Consider the following 22,507-nt stretch of genomic DNA (forward strand, 5'->3'; position numbering starts at 1 on the left):
AAGCAGCTGTAAGCTTGAAGGACCAGGTATGTTAAACTGAAAGTCTGAAAGGGAGAGCAGAATAGAAAGTCACCAATAAGGAAATAGGCATCATATTGCTACTTCATACCACATTCAGGTTTCCTTTTTTTTTTTTTTTTAAGATTTTATTTATTTATTTTGAGAGAGAGAGATGAAGAGAGTGTAAGCAAACTGGGGGAGGGGTGGAAGGCAAGAGAGAATCTCCCGCAGACTCCAGGCTGAGTGCAATGGCTGATGTGGGGCTCGATCTCACAATCATGAGATCATGACCTGAGAGGAAATCAAAGACTTGGAGGCTTTATTGACGGAGTCATCCAGGTGCCCTCCCGCCCCCCCCCCCCATTCAGGTTTCTTAATCAAAAGTGCTTGCAGGGGCACCTGGGTGGCTCAGTGGGTTAAAGCCTCTGCCTTCGGCTCAGGTCATGATCCCAGGGTCCTGGGATCGAGCCCCACATCGGGCTCTCTGCTCAGCAGGGAGCCTGCTTCCTCCTCTCTCTCTCTGTCTGCCTCTCCAGCTACTTGTGATCTTTGTCTGTTAAATAAATAAAATCTTTAAAAAAAAAAAGTGCTTGCAAACTTTCACACAGGGAACAGAAGTCACATTTTTATTTCATTTCAATTGTGAGGAAACATGAGATCAAATTGTTTTTGGCTGTTCTGTGAGATGAGAAATATCCGAGGGTCTTTTAGGAAGATTACTTTAAATGGCTCTATCTATCATCTATCATCTATTTATCTATCTTGTATCTGATAGCTACCAGTTTTCAATAAGAGCAGCAGGACTCTTTGAGGTGCTTGAGAAAGATTGAGGAAGCCTTCTGGCATTTGGAGCAAGAAATGTGTTCTGGGACTTGAGAAACCCATTTTCCAATTGTTGGATGAGATGGGGCTCCTTCCTTAATTGAGCAAATTGATTGATATAAGCCTCATGCTGTGAAAAACTGAAGAGCTTTCTGAGAAATCAATTACGATTGCTGGAGACAGTCACATCTTCCCTCCCTGACCCCACCTCAGCCCTCTCAGACTTCTTACTAGCCTGAATTGGTAATGTATTTTAATAGGAAGTAAAACCTCAACAAATCATTACTCTAGTGTTTTCTGTCACACACTGCATTAGTTTGCTATGGTTACCTTAATAAAATACCACGGACTGGGATTTTTAACAATGGAAATTTATTTTTTCACAGTTCTGGAAATTAGAAGTCTGAGATCAAGGTTTCTGTAGGATAGGTTTGTTCTGAGGCCTCTCTTCTTGGCTTGTAGCTGACCATCTTCTACATCATGGTCTTTTCCTGTTTTTCTTTTCTGTGCCTAATCTCCACTTTAAAGACACAAATTGTATTATATTAGGGGCCACCCTAATGATCTCATGTAATCTTAATTATCTCTTTAATGACCTATCTCCAGATACAGTCACATTCTGAGGTAAGGGTGTGGGGATGAGGGGATGGGGTAGAACTTCAACTCATAAAATCTGCCGAGACACAACTCAGCCCATATCACACTTCTACAGGGCTCAATATCAAGTAAATGCTCAATAAATACTTATTCTTTGCCAGAGTAATATTTTACTTAAAGTAGAATGTGGTAGCTGAGCACGTAGAACACATAGGGCACAGGGAGACAGAGGTTAACCTAACTGGTGTGATTTACAACATACAAATTCTATACTGGCCCAGACCACTGAAGATGGAAGCCTGCTCCAGGGCTTCATGGCCCTATCCTTGGAGTCACTGAGTTTGGAACCCAGAGTTGGGATGCTGAGACTATATTCAATGTGGATTGGTTTGGGAATTCTTCTGTTTGTATGTTTTCCACTTAGCAAGATTAATTAAAAGGGAAAGAAGGCAATGACAGGGGTGGGATAGTCCTAGAGAAGGGGCTCAGGTGGGAGGGCTCTTCCAGGAGCTGAGGCTTTCTGTGGAGTTCTCTGGATAGGGAAGAAGGGAGGGGGTCGGAAGGTGCATAGCTGGGTGGTAGGAAGCCTGGCCTTGTGCTTGTTCTTATGAAGGTTGGGTAGAGAGGGTTGATTGCCCAGGCTTTTTGGGCTTGGACCAGTCTGGCTTCTGCACAGGGAATGAAAGAACTTACACCCAGTCCATGGTGATTCCTCCTCAAGTCAGACTTAAGCTATTTTCACTCCAGACTTGAGCATCCCTTCCAGTTCCTGATTTCTGACTTCTCTTTTGACTACCTTTTAGTGCTTTCTGTCTCAGTAACTGGATTCCTGGCTGTGGTCCTGGTAGTTTCTCTCTCTCTCTCTCTCTCTCTTTTATTTTTAATACTGCTTACTTTGGATTTCCCACTGGGGTCCCCAATCTCCATAAATATCTTATTTTCTTCTCCTTTTTCTTCTCCGCAGCCTCTTGTTCCTCCTTCTTATTTTGTCTTCCTCATATCCCTACAGTTATTTGATTTCTTTTTTTCCATTAGTGTTTTGTGGTTGTTTTTGGTTAGCGTGTGGATGTGTCTAATCTTTAAAGCCTAAATGCCTTATCAGCAGCTTTTCTAGGGAACTAGAATTTATGTTCAACTCTAGGCTTCCCTCATCCAACCACCACACAAAAGTTTTTTGCCTCCTACTCTTCTATTCTCTTTTGAGACCAAATTTCTATTTTCCAAAATGACAACTATTTTATGTCACTGATTCAATGAGAACCCTTGTGCCAGGGGCTGGACTTAGTGAAAGACACATACATATACAGGACAACTAGACAAATGAAGTTGTTAATCCCATGAAGTTTACAGTCTCACAAGAGAAACAGATGACAAACCAGTAAGCAAATTACCTCCTTAAGTAAATGCTTTCTCAATTTTATTAGTATTTTAGCAGGGAACTCCAAGAGTCCTTATAAACCAATTAAAATCATTCTGTAATGATTGCTCTCTAGACTTCGCATCATAGTGAAAGCCATACTTGGAAAAAAGGAGTGTTCTTGTGGCTCAGACCCATCTCTGGCAGCTTCCACTTACTGAGGTAATCTTTTTTTTTTTTTTTAAACATTTTATTTATTTATTTGACAGACAGAAATCACAAGTAGGCAGAGAGGCAGGCACAGAGAGAGGGGGAAGCAGGCTCCTGCTGAGCAAAGAGCCTGATGCAGAGCTCTATCCCAGGACTCTGAGATCATGACCTGAGCCAAAGGCAGAGGCCCAACCTACTGAGCCACCCAGGCGTCCCTTTACTGAGGTATTCTTAAGTAGTTAGCGGCTCTTCTCACTGACTCCGCATCAACATGGAGCAGGCATGGCAGGCCTGTTGCATCATTTCAGCAAGGCCATCCCTTTCTTGGTGTGCCAAAGAGGGTGACTGAATTAGAATCCATTCATGCTGCTCAGGGAATCTCCCTTTTGCTGGTTGTTAGGTATAGGGGCTCAGTGCGATTAAAATCATCAGCGAAGTGTGTTCACTGCTGATTTCTTACCCATGCATAGGTCTGAAAAGGAGGAATCAGTCCCCAACATTTGATCCTGCCCCTCACTAGCATAAGAAACAAGAGCTATCAAATTATATATTCTTCACTATGTTTTTTGCAAAATTTCAGGGTCTGTGTCTGGTTCTCCTTTTTCATTTGCCTTAGACTTGATTTGTGTCCTATGGACTTTAAAATGGTGAAAATTTCATGAATGTTAAATACCACTCAGATGTTAAAAGATTTTCAAATGGCAAGTTGTGGTAAACCCAGATCCAGCCTATGAATCAATATATTCTCCCTAGACATTCAATTCATCCGTCTTGCATCTTTTCATGGTTCGGATGCTGAGCACTGTGTTTTCCCTAAGTTTGCAATCAAGAGAGAGAAAAAAAAAAAATCAGGTTTTTTTTGTTTTTGTTTTTTGAATTTGTTTTTGTTTTTTTAACCATTTCCATTACCAGAAATACCATTTCCATTACCAGAAATACCATTTCCGTGCTAAACTCAGGGACTGATATTTTACATGCATTATCTCATTGTAATCTTGGGTTAAGCATCATTTCCACTATTGTACAGGTGAAGACTGAGACTTAGTGAGTTTAAGTAAGTCACCAAGGGTTATACTTATAGAGTAGGTATCAGAGCCAAGCTATAACTTAATACTATTTCTGTCTACTTCATAAATTCTTTCAAGGAAAGGAAGGCATGAAAGAGGACAGGAAGGAAGGGCAGATGGGGATTGGAACTAGAAATTACATTTGCATTTTAATTTTACATAAGAATGAGATAACTCTGATTTCTTTATCAAAGGATCCATTCCCCTTTGCCCTAGATGTTAATGTCACAAGCACTGCGGGAGACTAAGATGACCCTTGGAGCTGGCATGTGTATTTACATGCTGTGCATGTCTAAATAGATAGTCATGGATGCAAATGAACAGGTTGGTTTTAGATTCTAGAAACACTAAGATTTGTGACTTTTCTTCCTCAGTGGTATGTGGTTCACTCACCCAGGAAAGCTTGGTAATAAAATTCTTTGATTCTCTCTACACTGTAGGAATGAGTTATCCTGTCACTAACTACAGTCAACCTTTGAACAATACAGTTTGAACTATATGGGTCCACTTATATGTGGATATTTTTTGATAAATACAGTACAGTACTGTAAATATATTTTATCTTCCTTGTGATTTTTCCTAATAACATTTTCTTTTGTCTAGCTTACTTTAAGAATAGAGAATTTTTATATATAATATACAAGTATGTGTTGATTGGTTGCTTATGTTATCAGTGAGGCTTCTGTCAGCAGTTGGCTATAAGTAGTTAAGTTTTTAAGGAATCTGAAGTTGTATGTCGATTTTCAGCTATGCAGGGGTTTAGAGCCTGTAACCCCCACATTGTTCAGGGGTCGACTGTACAAGGTCTTTATTGTGTACAGAAGAAACTTCTTTTGTGTACCTGGTCTAGGGAAATGTGATCTTTCTCTCACAGAACTTACACTTTGCTAGTGGAGAGGGTATCCATACAGTTAAATGATAGTGGCTGATGAACTTGTAACACACACCCACACACACACATTCTTATAGACATACATTGAGATGCAAAATATGATTACAACATTTTTATTTTATTCTACTACATTATAAATCCAATTAATAATTGTATCATAAAACAATTTGGGGGTTATTACCAACGTGTTCTAATAATTTATTTTCTTACAATCAGTGTTAAGAATCCAGTTTTTCATGGGATCAATGACTTAATTGGAAGCACAGTAGTTCATTTAGTTCAACTTACGTAGAATGAACAGAGAAAATTCAAGCAACCACCTTCAGCCTGAACCCTGCCTTTTTCATGAGAGCTTGGAAGTTAGGAGGCAGCTATAGACAGATGTCTGACTCTGAGGGATGTGGGATGAGATGACTCGGTGCCAGGTTGTCCAGAGAATGCTATGCAGGGATTCATCTGAGGGGATGCTGTGGCTGAACATCAGAAAAGGACTGTGCTAATTACTATTGTGGTTGAGAGAAAGGAGACTTGTATATGGGCTGTGCAGTCAGGGAGAGGCAGGGCCTGATCTGGCCTATAGATGTTGCTTCAGGATGGAAGAAAGAAGGTTAAGGTGGCAGGTAGAAGGTTATTATGGGATGCTCAAAGATACTCTTCTCTGAGGATTGGGATATACTTAGAGGGGTTAGAGAGGTTGTGACCATGGAAAGAGGAGATTGGGTATACATTTTCAGACAGTGTTGGAAGATTAGCAGAGTGTAGATTTGGGTTTAACAGTAGAAGCTCTGAAATCAGGATCAGCTTGGATCAGGATCCTGTTTTATAGTTTGTGTATGATGTTGCAAAATTTTCTTAAACTCTATGTTTTGGTGAGATCAGCATCTTTCTTTATTTCCATGTTCATTGCATCTAGCTAGTCTTATTCTGATGTCTAATGTAGATGTAATAATAACAGGCAAGAAATTTGGGGAAGCTGATTTAACTTTTCTTTATGCAGGGGCTTTTTTATGAAATGACATGGCAGGCTGTGTCTACTTTGTATTGTTTTGGCTTCCCAGACAGTATAGTTTTGTTTTGTTTTGTTTTCTATTTAGTATGGTTCAGAAAATTATGTTTTTGAGACAGAGTAACTAATTCATCAAGAAATAAGCAGAATTGCCTTAATCGTAAACCTTGGTCCTATTTTAGGCTTACCACCAGTAAATTGTCGCAAACCTCTTGTTTCCCCAAATTGGCTGATCAGTAGAACTTCATGGAAATCTGAAAATGCAGATTCCTGGGCCACTATAGGAAAAATTTTAACTGATCAAATGATTAGTCAGGTTGGTACCCACTGAACTATCCCTGTGTTTCCAGAACTTGTACATAACTCTTAAAACATTCATTAAAAAATGAAGATTTCCAGCCCACTCCAGAGCTACTGAATGGAGAGGCCTAGGAACCTGCATCTGCAATAACTTTGTCACGTTGACAGTTTCTAGCTGATAGATTATTAAGCCCCAAGCTCTCCTACTTACTTTCTCTTTTCCAGCCACCATTTATCACCCTTTAACCAGCACCTCCTCTGGGGACTTAATTTACCTAAAATGTGCATTAGCAGCCTGTTACCATAGCCCTGTGCTGTCAGAGATGTGTGTTCGGGAATAAAGATGTTCCTCTTCTGGCTTTGTGAGAAGACAGGGAGAAGTAATTGAGAAATACTCTCATTTACCACCTGAGGGCTCGGAGGAGACCCTGGAGGTCAGGAGCCAGCAGCGGAGAATTAAGTCTCACCCAAGAAGTTCTCTCAATTTTGGCTCTTCACCCTCTTTACTTTATAGCTAAGGACTTCGTATTGTCCTGAGCAGGCAGTGAAGTGGGAGATGTGCACACAACTTGAAAATGCATAAGATGCTGGAATTATAATCTAGGGCAAAGGCTTTGTTGTATATATTTTCTGTTCTTTCTTTCCTTTTTTTTTTTTTTTTTTTTCCTACAGCTGCTTGGGGAGAATATGATACACTTCTTAAAATTCCATGCAGACCTAGCAAACTTTCAGCAAGATCCCAGCCTAGAAGGAAAAAGATCTCAGTGTCTGGCTAGATGTGATACGCATTCTCAATGCCCTCCCCCCCTTAATAGACACAGTGTACGCTACAGAGAGCAAAGTGTAATTTTAAGAACCTTGTAATTCTTTACAAATTAACACAGCAGATGGTGTTTATGGGAGCCACATAGTGAGGAATATTTGGGACGATGTGAGACATGTGTTCCAGGGTTTCGGCCTGCTTTCTACTTAGTTTAGTTTTTAACTATCATGCGGCAAAAATGCTTTTTGCCTCATAAAGTTTTCATCAGTTCCACGTGTGAGCAAATGCCCCAAGAGATGATTCTATTATGGGGCAGATTCCAAGCATTCTCAGGAAGGAGGGCATCAGAGAAGCCTCAGGAAATGCCTCTGCTTGCCCCTTGGTCATGTGCCAGTGGCCTCCTTGGTGCTGGTGCTGTGAATGGGGATCAGCCTTCTTCCATTCTGGCTTGGGAGTGCCTTTGGGAAGTAGAGAGAGAACCCAAGGCTTCATAAGCTCTGCTCCTAGAAAATAAAAGACAACGCCAAAAAATTAACAATGAACTTAATAGTTCTAGACTGGGGCTTGCTAGTGGATAAATAAAATAATTCTTCAGTTATTTTGATTGTACAAATATTATTTTCTTTTAGTCCCTCATAGTGCTAAGGCTTAAAGGTATCAGGATCTATGTGGTTGTTTTTCAGACAATGCTGGACTCTTCGAGAGAGCATGAGAGGAAGGCTTATGCCAAGATGGGTTGGTGGTGATGCTGGAAAGGACTGAAGGAGCAGTCTTCATAGGCTTTGGCAAAGACCAAAAGAAGTCAGATTTGATTGGTGGGGTGGGGTGGGGTGGAGGTGATGCCTGGTTCTGAAGTGTGCAGGAAATCTCTTTGAGGGTCCCCTGGCTTGCAGAAAGTGCTCAGTACTCTTAAACCTTGCATTTCCACTTCCCAGTGTTTCCCGAGAAACTTCTTACTTTCATTTGCTGTAGGGTTGGCCAAGAGAAGGATCCCAGATGTTCTCTAGTATGGCCTACCTCTTTGCCCCGGTCAGGGTTTTGCTCCTCTCTTAGAAGCACTATTTCACCAAACCCATTCTCTTTTGGTATTTAGTGTCCTCAAGCTTATCTACCCTCATCTCCCACTATTTGGAGAGAAGGATTTGATTAAAAGGCATTTACTGATTGTATGTTTCTTGTCCAGGTGCATGTATCTTAATTCTGTGCATGTGATTATAGGCTTTGATTCCCATCTTCTTCTTGCTTAGGTGAGATTTTGAACAGAGAAGGAGAATGAGTGTGGAAAGAGAGTTGGCAGCAGTATTATTCTACCATCGATGAAGCTACCAATACAGCGTCCCTTTCACTCTACTTCTGCACAAAAGTAGCCTTAATACCAAAGATCCATATCATGAAGTTGTTTCAAGCAGCCAGAATACTAATTACTTCATTTATATTTAATACATATTGATAGATACGTATCTATACGTATTTCTAATTTGTTTAGCACCTATTCTGCTTAAGTCACTATGTAAGAAGTTTCAGGGTTTCAAGGACATATAATTGGCTGACAACTTCCTGTCTGCTATGGACTATTATGTCTTTCCAAAATTCATATGTTGATGAATACCCCAGTGTGATGATATTTGGAACTAGGGCTTTTGGGAAGTAATTAGATTTAAATGAGGTATTAGAGTAGGGTCTTCATGAGAAGATTAGTACCCTTATAAAAAGAGACACAGAGAGCTTGCTTGTTCTCTTTCTACCGTGTGAGGACATAGTGAAAAGGTAGGGAGAGCCCTCAGAAGAAACCAAACCTATTGAACATTGGTCTTGGAGTCTCCAGCTTCCAGAACTGTAAAATTTTGTCCCTTAAACCACCCAGTCTATGGTATCTTGTTATGGCAGCCTAAGCTGACTAATACATTGCCCTTAAGCTCCTATGCCTCCAACTGGAAAGAAGGAACAGATACATGATTATATCATGACAAGTTTCTGAATAAGACAGTATCAAAATGATGCATCTGTGTATTTGTATTTTATCTTTAGAGTGTGATATCTGAAATTCAATTAATGATGTAAGAGATTTGCTTTAGATATCTGAAATTTAATTAACGATGCAAGAGACTTGCACAGTATATGAGTGTTTCCAGAGTGGAAATTGTTCATAAAGCACCAAATAAATAGCTATTTTGATGATAAAGATAATGATATAGATGGCTGCAGGCACTCAGAGGAGGGAGGATGGGCTCCTGTGAACTGAGAGGTCAGGAATGTGTGATGAAGGAATTGCAACATGAACTGGCCCCTGATAGATTGTTAGATGAGGTACAGGGAAGCTAAGGCAAGGGGGCTCTACACAGACAGACTTTCCATGAACTATGGCAACCCTCTTCCCGAGTGTTTTCTGATTTCTGTGAACTCTCAACAACATGGATGCAGTTATTGACCTCTTTTTGGGAAGTTAGAAAATGCCAGACTCTAGGGATCCTTTAGGTGTTGATAGCTTTAGCTGTAACTGAGTGGTTGGGGCATATGCACTTAAAGGGGAAGTTCAAATGCCACTGAAATTTAAATGATTTATTTAGGGTGGGTATGTATGTGTTTTTGTGTGTGTATAAAATCAATGGAAATTTACACTTTGCCTTTGCTACTTTCATCTCAACTGTAAAAATAAAATGGCATTTTTAAGCAGTTTTCCCAGTTCATAGTCTCTTACAGGTTTTGAAGGAATGTGTGGTTAATTAACTCAAGGTTGGGAGCAGGAGGGGTGCAGAACGTGGGGCTTTGATGAAAAATGTCTTCTGTGGAGGGTTGGCTGGCAGGTAATCATTGAGGGCTACACCTGTGTTGATACAGTAAGTGAAGGAGAAAGAATTATAACATTACACAGGTGTCAGCCACTTCCTAGGTTTTGAGCAGAAAATTGTGAAATAGGTGAAATTTATTTTTAGGACCCTGATATTTTCCAAATCGTATATCCCTTGCATACCTTCTTCCTGTCCATAGGTGCCTACTGGGAGCACCCATTTTTTTTATACATGAACAGGTATTTCTGGGGCAGTTCTTAGAAGTTTCATACTAAGTTTTCTGGGAGAAAACTCAGACATTCACCACCCACCAAAAGCTCGGATTATAGTCTGCAACCACATGAAAACCTAATAAAAAATGCAGGATGGTAAATTGTTAATGTCTGCATCCTTTGGCATAATACCTGTTTGAAGGATATGGTCAAAAGAGGGGAAGATCTTCAAGGGTTAGATTAGTTTAAAAATACTTTCAAGAGGAGGGAGATTTTGAACTGGTTTTGGAAGAATGGGCAAAATTTAATTAGACAAATGGTTGAAGAGAGAGAGGACCCTTTCTTCCAGGCACTAATATGAGACCAAAAGTTTGTGAATCATTGAAAAAAGAACAAATTAATTAGAGAGATGGGCTATTACAAGAAGGAAATCCGACTATGAAAATTTAAAATACAGGTCCAAGGGTTTTGTAGAAAGTAAGGATCCAGTAAGAATTAAATAGGAACTAAGGGATTGATCCTCGGAAGTAAAAGCTTGGTTTTGATAGGCCATACTGAGGATTATGCGGGAGGGAAATCAACAACGGTGTTAGTGTGGTGTTAGAGACCTATGCTGGGATGGGTGGTGTTAGTGCGGTGTTAGAGACCTCTGCTGGAATGGGTGGTGTTAGTGTGGTGTTAGAGACCTATGCTGGGATGGGTGGTGTTAGTGTGGTGTTAGAGACCTATGCTGGGATGGGTGGGTTCCAAGGACAGAAGGATTTGAGAGAAGCAAAGGGCTTAGGTCTAAGGTCTCAGGGAGTGCTCTAGGCTGTGTCCACAGTGGACCTTGCCAGGGTCTTCCCCTTCTACCATTCTGTCTTCAAATTATTTTGGTCTGGTATTTTAAGCTTTCTGATTTAGTCAGGACTTTTTGGTTGTAGCTGAGAGAAACCCAGCATAAAGAAACATGAGGGGAATTGGTGGTCACTCATCTCAGCAGGAAATCCATTGATAGATACTTTGGCTTTAGGTGCAGCTGGATTCAGAAGCCCATGTGTTTTATTCATTGATTTAATATGATTTATTAAATGCCTATTATGTGCCAGGCACAGGTGCCAAGGATATAATGATAAGCAAAATAAAGATTATCTTCATGAAGTGTTACTTTACAAGTTAGTATATAAGGGAAAGTATAAAGGTATGTAATGGAAAGTATGTTCAATGTGTGTGCTAATAATGCTGGGCCAATAAACAGGGGTCTGTGAATCTTACCTATAATGCCTTCTTGATATTTTTATCTTATATATTGATGATTCTTTCCTTGAGCACTGGCAAGATCTCAGAGAAGTGTCAGATACATATTTTGCCCTGACATGTGGTGATTAGTTTTTTCCCTTTCTACCTTTATCTACCCCTCCACCCAACCCCATTCATCCCAGGTTCCAGGAAAGCTGCATTGTGATTTGGTCAAAATATCCTGATCATGGGTTTGATTTGTGGCCACTGCTAAACTTTTATCCATTCTAGAGAGATATCACTCATTTCTCTTCCAAGAGAATGTCTGTAGCTAGTGGAAGGGAAATGTTTAGAAAGATCTACATTCTCATACTGTGATTTGCACATAATATAAAGGTATTATGAAATGTTCAAGATTCTATAAATAATGGTACTATTTGCAATAAGAGTATGGTTCCTATATTCAGGGTTTGAGGGTAGATGGGCAACCCTCCAAATACAATGGGATGACTGGTGGATCAATAGATCATTTTTTCCTCCTCCCTCTTGTTGTCTAAATTATAGGTTTAAATGACAAGAAAATGTTTTGGAGGTAAAGTGCATGGCATATTATTGCTTTCTGCCATTCTGATGATTTTGACTGCCACTTCTTTCAAATAACAACAGTTTGAAGACTGGGTGTTTGATTAGCTCTCTACACATTCAATATATTAGAATCACAGCTATATGATATTTTGGAGATTTCTCATACATTCAATCAAGTTGACAGATACCTTTAGAAAAAGGAAAAGAGTGATCAATATCTACCTTCTCATAGCCATTTCCCACATTAATAGCCTGCCCCGAAACTCACATAAAATCATGGATCTGGGGGAAGCACTGAGGTGGTAGTTTATATTCTTAGGGCTTCTGTGAGAAACCACTTTTACTGAATTATGTGTTTAGGGTGGGATGAGGAATAGCCTTTAAGTAAATTCTTAATTTCAGAAATTTAGAAATGAATATTTCTTTTTTTTTGTTTTATAAATTAGGAAGTTGGTATGAGTTGTATGATATTCAGCATATAATATAAATATATTGTACACCTCTTCAGTATTTCAGAAGTGGTGATGGATATTAGTATGGTAAAAAAGAGAAAGAAAGAAAAAGAAGATCCTTATCTAAAAGAGAGTATTTTATTTCCCAAAAGGGCAAATATAAACAAGTTACTGAACTACAATATTGACTTGTTCTTGAAGACTAATTGCAAAAAATCAAAAATTTCTATTAATGGCGCCAATCCTGTTCTGTAGAATTGAATGGAAATATGAATGTCTCCTTGATAGCATCTGATACTTTGGCAAACTGGACTTGAGTTCAGAGCCAGAGAATGGGAGAATAAAGGGTCCCCTATAAAAATCCAAATCAGGAAATTCATTCTCTTTTCCTTCCATTAGTTCAAACCATGGATCTACTCCAAATGTGTTTTGTAAAATAAAGCCCAAATTCTAAAACAAATAAAGTTTAATTATCATGCACCTTCCTAGCACAACAGATGGCAACTAGGAAAGTCGCCTGTAGCAATGTGAAAGAAGACTCCCGCCTGTCTTCTTCTTTTTTTAATAACAGTATTTATTAAATGGCTATCTCTACTGCAGACTCACTCTCTGCAGGTGAAGATAAAGAAGGCAAGTGAGGAGATGTCTGAGAAAGGCACACAAGATCTGTAGACAAAACGTGACAAAGGAAATATAACTCAAACTGAGATTTTTCTATTTTTAATTTTTTTTTTGTAACCTTTGAACAGAAATACGTGAAACTCTATAAAATCACAGAATCCTAGAATTTTAGAGATGGAAGATGGTTTAGACATGCAATGGAAAATCCCTGGACTGGGAGGACTGAGGTCCTGGTCCTACACTAAGTAGTGACATGATCAGAATCAGTCCATCTCTCTGGACCTTGTCTTCAGCTTTAGGAGAACCCATGGGATGGAGAAAGAGAGGAAATTGATTGAGTTACCTCTGCTGGGTTAGGGACTGTGCTAACTCCTACAAATTCTTGTTCTCTTAATGTTCATGGCAATCCCACAGAAAAAAAGCATTATCTACATTTTAGAGTTGAGAAAGCCCAACTGACTGTTACACTCCTCCCCAACCCCAGCCCTCTCTGCAGTGCTATGAGAGCTTCTCAGTAATGAGGGGCATATTTTTTGGCTTTCTCATTTCCTGGTTCTATAACTTGTCTTTGGCCCCTCCTTTGGACAGATGATAAGTGGAGGGTTTAGGGAAGTTGCCAGATCACTTAGATAGCTTTTGGCAGAGAGTGGTTACAAATGGCCTTTGTTTTCTTCTCTTTAGCAAAGGCAGGGAATAAGTGAATGACTGACTTAAGACAACACATTTTTGTTTTAATATTAAGCAATGATATCAAACTGAACACTTAGGTCTCCTTTCTCTTCAGTTTGTTAAAGTATTTTTAGTTTATAGAGCTTGGAGAGTGAGGGAGGTAGAGCTGGGTGAGGTGTCTAGTTGATTCCCTGTGAACTAGAATTTGCTACATATGATCAAATCCTTAGTTATTTAACAAATATATTCAAGAACCTATTATGGAAAAGACATTTTTCTGGAGTTTCAGCCCCTTATTTCACCTCCTAGAAATATCTCAGATTGTTGTCTGTTTAAAATGAATGATCCCAAGTATTCTTAAAGAGAACTTTTCCTTTAGGAATTCTCATTTTGGCGAAATTTTCATTCATATATTATTTGCATGAGTAAAGAAAGCAGAAGTCCATGTAACCCCAAAATAGCTTCTACATAGTTTCCAAATCGATTCTCTCATTTTTTTTTTCCCCACAGCAAAAATACTTTCCTAATTACTCTGAGTACTGTTAATGCCTTTTATTTTTTCCAGCACATTGACATCGTGATTGATTGTCCTGCTAACCTTGTGAAAAGAGGGTATATATTATGCTATCCATTGTGTTCATGAGAAAACTCAGACATAAAAAATATGGGCAAATTGTTAGTCCAAGATCATAGAACCTACTAATGGATGAGTGCCACTAGGAGACAATATATTTTTTTTTTCTCTCTCAGTGATTGGCTTCCTGTCCAATTTAAGCTGGTAATTTAAAAGTATTTCCACATGCCAACCTAATAGAACCCAGAAAAGCAAGAAGTAATGATTTGCTAGTCCCCATTTGCTGAGTTAATCTGAGCATTAAGGATTTACTACCATTATTCTTCCACACATACCTTATTTAAAGAAATTAGAGCCGACAAAGGGCCAATACATTAAAAACTTCAGCCAGTGACCAGTGTTTCCAAAGTTCTAGTCCTTGGTTTACCATTATCTAGCCTTTCTAAATAGTGAGAACAATATGGCACCCGAGTCATCTGCATTTTTTTAATTGTCTTTAGCCAAAGACTTGGAAGCTGAAGAAGCTGAAGAAACCCAGGATTGTAAATATTACACAGCAGGATCCTGACAACACAGTGACATGGAATGCTTTTGTCACCAGAGATTCTCTGAGTTTGCAGATCAAAATATAATTGGCAATAATGACACTATAAAGAAGCTCTTATAAAAGTAGCTTATCTCTCCAGTTCATCAAACCTGTCCCTTCACATCATAGAGAAGAGCCTGCACCATTCCCACTGTCCTCTTAGAATCTGCCTTGCTGTTTCTTGACTGGATGACTTTATTTTTGCCACGCTGTCCTCCCTTCAAGTACCTCCCTCTTTCCTATTCAGATCTTACCCAGGACTTAATGTGTAGCTAAATTCCCCCATTCCTCTGTGAGATTACTTGACTTCCCAAATGCAACATCTCCCTCTTTTGAGCAACTAATTCAACCTGTTAGAGCATTAGTCTCTTTGTAGTTGTTAATATTCTTAATTTCATATTCTGGTTTACTCTTCCAAATTAGGAGCTCCATGGGGGTAAGGATTATAGATCTCATTTTTTGTGAGTTTCTTACTGCGACCAAAATGATGTTTCACATCTAATGAACTATGCTTTGCAGTTATAGAATATTGATCCCAAATAGGATACAGAATCCCATGTTGCCCTTCTTTTCACAGAACGAGGCAATGGAGTCTTCCCACATGTGTCTGTAATAACCCCAATTACAATCTTGAGCTTAACTATTACCTCTTCGGGAAAGGTTGCCTGATCTAGCACATAATAATACAGGACACTCAGTTAAATTTGAATTTTAGGTAAACAGTGATTTATTCTCTTTATAGTATACATGCATTCCTCAATTTTTTTTCTTTTTTTAGTTTTTACTTAAATACCGGTTAGTGAACACACATTGTGATACTAGTTTTGGGTGTACAGTATAGTAGTGATTTAACACTTCTGTACATCACCCAGTGCTCATCACGACAAGTGCATTCCTTCATCCCAATTCCCAATTTTCTTAAATTTAAAATTAAAAATATCTGACCTACATGACTCTCTTCACTTGCATTTATCCTTATCCTTGCCCTGTGGGGTCCTATTTTTATTTAAAATTTTGGTATTTGTTCAGTGTGAATTTTTGGCATTAATTTGATTTTTGGAAAAATACTGCATTAAAATATTATATATTACTGAGTTCTTTGGGGCCCCTTTAAATGTCATCTCTGAGACCAGTGTCTTATTGCCCTCTCCCTAATCCAAGGCCTATTCTGGTTTTATTTTTTCATTTCTCAAATGACAATGATGAATGGCAGTGGCAGGAAGAGATGATTCCAGTGTCTAACACTTAGGATTTTTTTTTCGTAATCATTTTGTATATTCACACCGTCTTGATTTTTTGCTTTTTACATTGAAAAGTTCAGTGATCCAGTTTTCTTCTCTCATAGCTGCATTTTAAACCAACTCGTAACTGTTAGTTTTTCAAAATAAGTTTTATTACTCTCATAAATGGAAAGGAAATCTGGTTCTCAGAATGATCATGGGCTAGACCTTCTCATATGTTAATGGTGGACATCCTGTTTGCAAGGAGAAAGCTAAAGAGAAAAGCAGCAGCTTTGGCTGCTACACTTACGATATGCCTGAATATGGAAACAGGGCGCCAAAGTCACACTTGCTGTGTAACTAGCTTCCCTCCTCAAATAATGTAGCACATTGTGCTTCTCCATACACTTTTCTTTTCTTGGAGCTATTTGTACACTGATATCTTAACTTTGTAAAATGTTACCACTTTGTTTTAAGCTCTCTCTACCTATATACTTCAGTGTATACACATGAAAGGGTCAGAATATGAGTTTAGGCAGTAGAAAAGATACGGGGATTTATAAGATTTTAGATGGTTAAAATATACAGGCATATACTCTAGTTTTGTTTTTTTTTTTAATAAAAACTATATAGGGTTATACATTAGATATTTGTTCAGAAACATAGTTAATTAAGGAAGTTATGGAAAAAAAAATGACTGCTTTAAATCTAGCTGTAAGTAGACGTGTTGTGTATATATTAGCTTTATGTATCCAGAATCTTGTCATTGGAAGAGAATATTTAGAAATGTCTTGAATGGTAATCTCTATGGATCCTCAAAACACACTATCTTGTTATCATTTCATCATATATACAAATTACTATAGATACCTACATGACTCTGTAGAGACTTGAATATGGAGTAAGAATTGACTCACCAGTTGGACCATAAATAAATAAATCTGTAGGGTGTTTGGCTAAAGGATAGATAATTTAATAGATTTGACAAAGCTTTTGAGAAGAATTTTCTCTTACAAGGAAAATAATGCCATCCATAAAGTTATGTAGAGCTTTCCATCCATGGGAATTTTGTTGTTCCTGATGTGGTCTTAAAAGATAATGGAGCTTCTATTTTGTTTGGTTTAATTGTTTTACCATAGCCATAAAAAAAAAAAAAAAAAAGAAAAGAAAAGAAAGAAAGAAAGAAAGGGAATGAGGAAGGGAGAAAAAGAAAGACAAAGAAAGAAAAAAAGAAAGAGAAAGAAAAGAAAGGAGGAAAGAAAGATGGGAAGAAAGAAAGGAGGAAGGAAGGAGGAAGTGGGGAATGAAGGAAGAGGGAGCAGGGAGGGAGGAAGGAAAGAAGGGAAAAGAGAGAGAGAGGGGGAAGGAGGGAGGAAGGAAGGGAGAAAGAAACAAGGAAAAGAGAAAAAGAAACTATTCAGTGAAACTTCCAAACTCTGAAGTGAATAATTTTTTTTAAGTTTTTTTTTTTTTTTTAATTTTATTTATTTGACAGAGAGAGATCACAAGTAGGCAGAGAGGCAGGCAGAGAGACAGAGAGGAGGAAGCAGGCTCCCTGCTAAGCAGAGAGCCCGATGCGGGACTCGATCCCAGGACCCTGAGATCATGACCTGAGCCGAAGGCAGCGGCTTAACCCACTGAGCCACCCAGGCGCCCCTGAAGTGAATAATTTATTAAAGAAGAGATTTTTGAGGGTGCCTGGGTGGCTCAGTGGGTTAAAGCCTCTGCCTTCGGCTCAGGTCATGATCTCAGGGTCCTGGGATCGAGCCCCGCATCGGGCTCTCTGCTCAGCAGGGAGCCTGCTTCCCTTCCTCTCTCTCTCTCTGCCTGCCTCTCTGCCTACATGTGATCTCTGTCTATCAAATAAATAAATAAAATCTTTTAAAAAAAAAAAAAGAAGAGATTTTTGGATTTTACATTTGTTTGTTTTGCCTTACCTCTCCTAAGAGGCATTTTCCTTATGATTTCAAGCTGTGGGTTCCTTAGTGTTTCGCACCCCAGTGCATGACAGAAAAGAGATCCCAAACAATATATTTTGTAGTAAAGCATCTCTTCCGACTTTGATACAGAAGTTACAATATGGTAGGATGTATTGGTATGAAATTCTGAATTCTGGTGATTTATTTTAAATGTTTTCTAATTTAGTTTTTATCATCTCAATGATTTTCTATTCAGAACTGTGCTTAAATAAGAGAGCAGCAAAACCCATTTGTATTTGAAGGCAAAAGCAAACATCCTGCGTTTACTTAATTGATGAATGTCTGGAGCAGGAAGAAAACATACTTGCATGAAGTTGAATATGGACATATGTGTAAACCATCCTGAGAATGTATTGTTTTTCAGCAATTTAAATTTTTATTTCAGAGAAAATTAACTTTAGAGTTTAGAAAACCAACACATAATAGCTGTTTATTGAATTTCCTCTTTCCCGCTCTCTCTCTTTGTGTCTTTCTTTCTTGCTTGGATTCTTCCAGTCAAGTGTGTTTTTTGAATTTTTTAAAAGATTTTAATGTCTCTAACATTGAATTTTCTAAACCAGAGATTGTTTCTTTTCTCTTAATAGACTGGAAGAAAAGAAAAAGGAGATCCTCTAAACATTGCCATTGATAAGATGACCAAGAAAACAAGAGACCTAAGGAGACAGGTACTGTTTTTGTTTTTATTTGACGTGCCTGGTACTGAGTGGTGGATTTCAAGAATGTCCTTTTCCAGGGTGCCTTCTAAGAGCTGACATTCAGGTTGCTATTCTTCATAGCACCTACGTATACACAGAAGCATTTCATCAACAAGGTAGAGTCTGCTGAGCAGACAGATGTGACAGCCTCGAGAGGTATGATGAAAACACCCTCTGAAGAGGAAGCTTGCTCACTGCCCAGAAACAATCTTTCCAGATAGAGACTTGATGAATTCACTACCTTCTCCATCTATTTTTTAGTTTTCCAGATGCAGGTATACAAAGAGCCAGTCCTGATTTCTGCTGGTTCGTTCTTTCCACAACTCCGAAGGCCTTAAATGAATAAACAAGAATGCTGATAGCTAATGAGAAACACAACTCTTAATCTGATGGGCTACTTAAGGTCTCTAACCCTGTGTATTTCCTTTAGGGATCCAAGTCACCAAGGGAATGTTTGCTGATCAGATGGTTGTTTGGGAAACTGAGGACTGAAACAAGGAAAGTTAGTTGATGATTTGAAAGGCTAATGGTATCATTACTCTGACAGGTCTACTTTTGGAGATGAAAAAAACCTGGCTGGGGCTCCATTTTATCTTGAAGGTGCTATATCAACACTGGTAACCCTATTGTCTTGTAAGCTTTATTTTATTTGTTTCCATAGTGAGCTCTACTTTCTTTGGTAGTGTTCTTTCTAGAAGAGTTATGCCATCCATTAAGTTGCAATAAAATCCCCTCTTGATTTCTGCCTGAGAGGCATCCTGTCTCCTACTGGTAGCTTTTGCATAGTGTTGATTGTGTTAGTCAGCTAGAACCAGTCACTTCCCTGAGACAGCAACAACCTTACTTTGTGCAGCTGGAAAACCTAGACTGACATGACTGCATCTTGCCCTCGCTACTCTTACATGTCAAGTACAGACAGGATTAGCAAGGTGCCTAGGCAAGAATGACCAAGAAGCAAGTTAGAAGTGGTTTGAATGAGAGGAAGACACCCCTTCTAATAATTACTGCGAAGCTTCTGGACTCCCTTCGGGTTATCACCTGTAGGTTGTAGGCATGCTTGAGCTACTGTCCTCCAGAAAAATCATAATTAGTTCTGGAATATGAAGACTCATTTACCCAGCTAACAAGTCCTTGTTGGGGAAACATTGACTTCTCATTTTATCTTAAAATGAGAGGGAGAATAAAATTATGTCCTATACCAAATGGATATTTGGCCAGATCTATCTCTTTGCCCTCTTAAACCATCTCTTCAATCAAATCCCCATCTGATATGAAATGATATGAGTGGTAGGAATTGGGACTGAGGTTAATGGGAAACATTGAATCAGGTATCCAGAGACCAGGGTTTTACGTCTAGCTTTACCACTGAACTGGCTCTGTGACTAAGGATCTACCATCTCTTTGTCTTAGTTTCTTATATATGAAAGTAGGGAGCCAAACCAAATCTCTAAGCTCTCTCTAAGCTGTATAAGATTGAATGACCCCCAAAGAAATCTGCACTTATTTCCTATGTCACAGGTCCTATTGCTTGATAATCACAGATTTTGAAGCAGTGGGAGTACATCTTCTTTAGACCCTTTCTTTGGCGAGGTGGTCAAACAGGCAAAATTCATGGTATGAGTCTTCCTACCTCCCAATCTCTTGGTTTTAGAAGAGACCATTCTGTAACATTCAGGAACTGACAACCTCCTCTCTCTGAGCCTATGGACCTATCATAGCGACTTTTAAAGTCCTATTAGGAAGGAATGGATAAAGTAGTTTTTACTCTGGTGTTAAAAAGTTCTCAGGAAAGGGTTTATTCTTACTGAGGATAGTGGCAAAATTTGTAGATGGAATTTATGGTAAAAGTTGAAATGTTCTGGTGACAAGTTCTTCCTTGGAGGGCTTCTTTTAGGGTGGCAGGGGAAGGAGTATAGCATCCTTTGAAATCATTCCATGCATAAAAGAATTAATTTTCTGCTCACCTTTCCCAAAGATCGAGAAGAAGAAGGATAAAGAGAATTGTTTCATGATATTAAGATCCAAAAGTTATGGCATAATTTCACACCACATCCCCAAATTTGGTTCAAACATCTTTCTCTTTCCCAATTTGCCTTTCTAGAACTAAGATGGTTCCCATCTGTCAGTTCCATCCCTGTCCATATGTTGGGATATTTTTGTCTTTCTTTCCATCTCTTCTGTTTCTCCATGTACACCTGTAGTGGTACAGAAGCTTCTCTGATCTAAACAGAAGCTACCTAGCATTTACCCAAATGGAACTTGCAACGACTCTGATTAGCGTGCATTTTCAATTTGGGTAGCTAGTTAATTGGATTATCAAGGTTTCCTCTGAGTATCTGATAGCAGCGAGCTATTGCAGCCCAGTGAATGCTAGTGGTTCAAATCAATGCATTTCTGTGACTGAAACACTTTCTGTTCTTTACTTTATTGACAATCCTTTTTAGAAGACTTTGTAAATGGGAGCCTTCCAGTGTCCGTGTCCACTTCCCTGTACACATATAACCCTGTATATAATATTTAGAGCAATCAAATAACAATGGGAAAAAAAAAGCTGAAAGCAAAGAAAAACATTTCTAGCGACTTTCCTCAAGTTTCTACTGTCAGTTTCTTGCTTCTTCCTCATAGCCCTAAGGTTGGGTAGTGTCCTTCAGAAGGGTGACCCTGGAGTCCTGCAAAGTTTTGGTCACCAAATTAAAAAGAAATAAAGTCAATCATGATCATTATCTTGGACTTCCCTAATTGTAAAAAGAAAAAAAAAAAGAGACTTAAATTCATAGATAATTGAAAAAAATCAAGAATAATTGAATAAAAAGGATATCTTTTTCAGTAGTATTTTCAAGTAAGTGGGTCTCCTTTCTGTAGACAGTATATCTCAAAGAAATGGGGAGTCATAAATTATGAAAAAGGTTGTGGGAACCCCAGGGTGTTATTTAAAATTGATTGGCTTAGAACTGTCTTGCCAATTAAACCCATGAGAGTGGGCAGTGGTAGAGCAGAATCCTCTTAAGAGTATTTTGTTTGGAATTAAAAATGGATTTAGGGGAATATAACTGCCAGCTTTAAGCATTATGTTTTAATTTTAGAGTTGCGGGCACAGTATGCTCATGTCTGAGCTATTGTCACTGCTGTGATTCTGGAATCAGACCATTATAAAAACAAAAGCTTTTGGCTGACTCCCCACCTGAGTACCTAGTAGCCCACATGGTCTACACATCCCTTAAGAGAGGACCCAGTCTGTGGCTGCCGGCTGCTCTTCAATGTCCTCCTTGTATGTGCCACCTGTGAACTCTTCTAGGCATGGTCTCTTGATTTTCTCGAAGCTTACAGGATGCTGGTCTGTTCTGGTTATTATTTTGGTCCTGTTATTAATTTTTGTTTTTCCAAGTTGATAAACAAATCAGGACCCAAATATTTCCCTATGAGAAGCTAATAAATAATAATCATAACAAGTTAGGGCATTGCTAAACTTAGCAAGTCTCTCATTCCCCAAACTAATCAAGGACCTAGTTCTTATCCCTTCACCCTTAATAGCCATCCCAGTAATTCCAGCAATGAGATTCAGTGTCAACTTGACAAAAGTGTCAGTTGTGCTATTATAATCAAAACACTTTCAAACAAAAATCACATACAGAATGCTTTTACATCGGGATGAAGGCTTAAGAAAATAGATTATATAACAAAGGATTTAAAAACAAACAAGCAAAAAATGTTATTGGATGGTATGTTTAAAGGTGTATTATTCAAGACCCTGCCTCCACTGAGAACTTATGTAAGAAATATGACTAAAGGTGGGCAGTAATCAGCAGTAGCTTCTGAAATCACTGCCCACGACAGGTATCGAGTCTGTAAAACATGCCAAGTCCTCTTCTAAGTTCTCTCCGTGAATTGATCAC

General features: G+C 38.7%; 1 protein-coding gene across 5 annotated transcripts in view; it reads left to right on the plus strand.

Annotated features, from left to right (window-relative positions):
* CTNNA2 (catenin alpha 2) overlaps positions 1-22,507 on the plus strand; it is a 1,141,838-nt gene that overhangs the window by 831,959 nt on the left and 287,372 nt on the right. For all 5 annotated transcript variants that reach the window (XM_032352609.1, XM_032352608.1, XM_032352606.1 and 2 more), the window contains one exon: positions 18,504-18,584. In XM_032352609.1, the coding sequence (XP_032208500.1) occupies positions 18,504-18,584 (81 nt within the window). The remainder of the gene's footprint in view (positions 1-18,503; positions 18,585-22,507) is intronic.

The sequence above is a fragment of the Mustela erminea genome, chromosome 7 (genome assembly GCF_009829155.1).
Source record: "Mustela erminea isolate mMusErm1 chromosome 7, mMusErm1.Pri, whole genome shotgun sequence".
In the NCBI taxonomy this organism is placed as follows: Eukaryota; Metazoa; Chordata; class Mammalia; order Carnivora; family Mustelidae; genus Mustela; species Mustela erminea.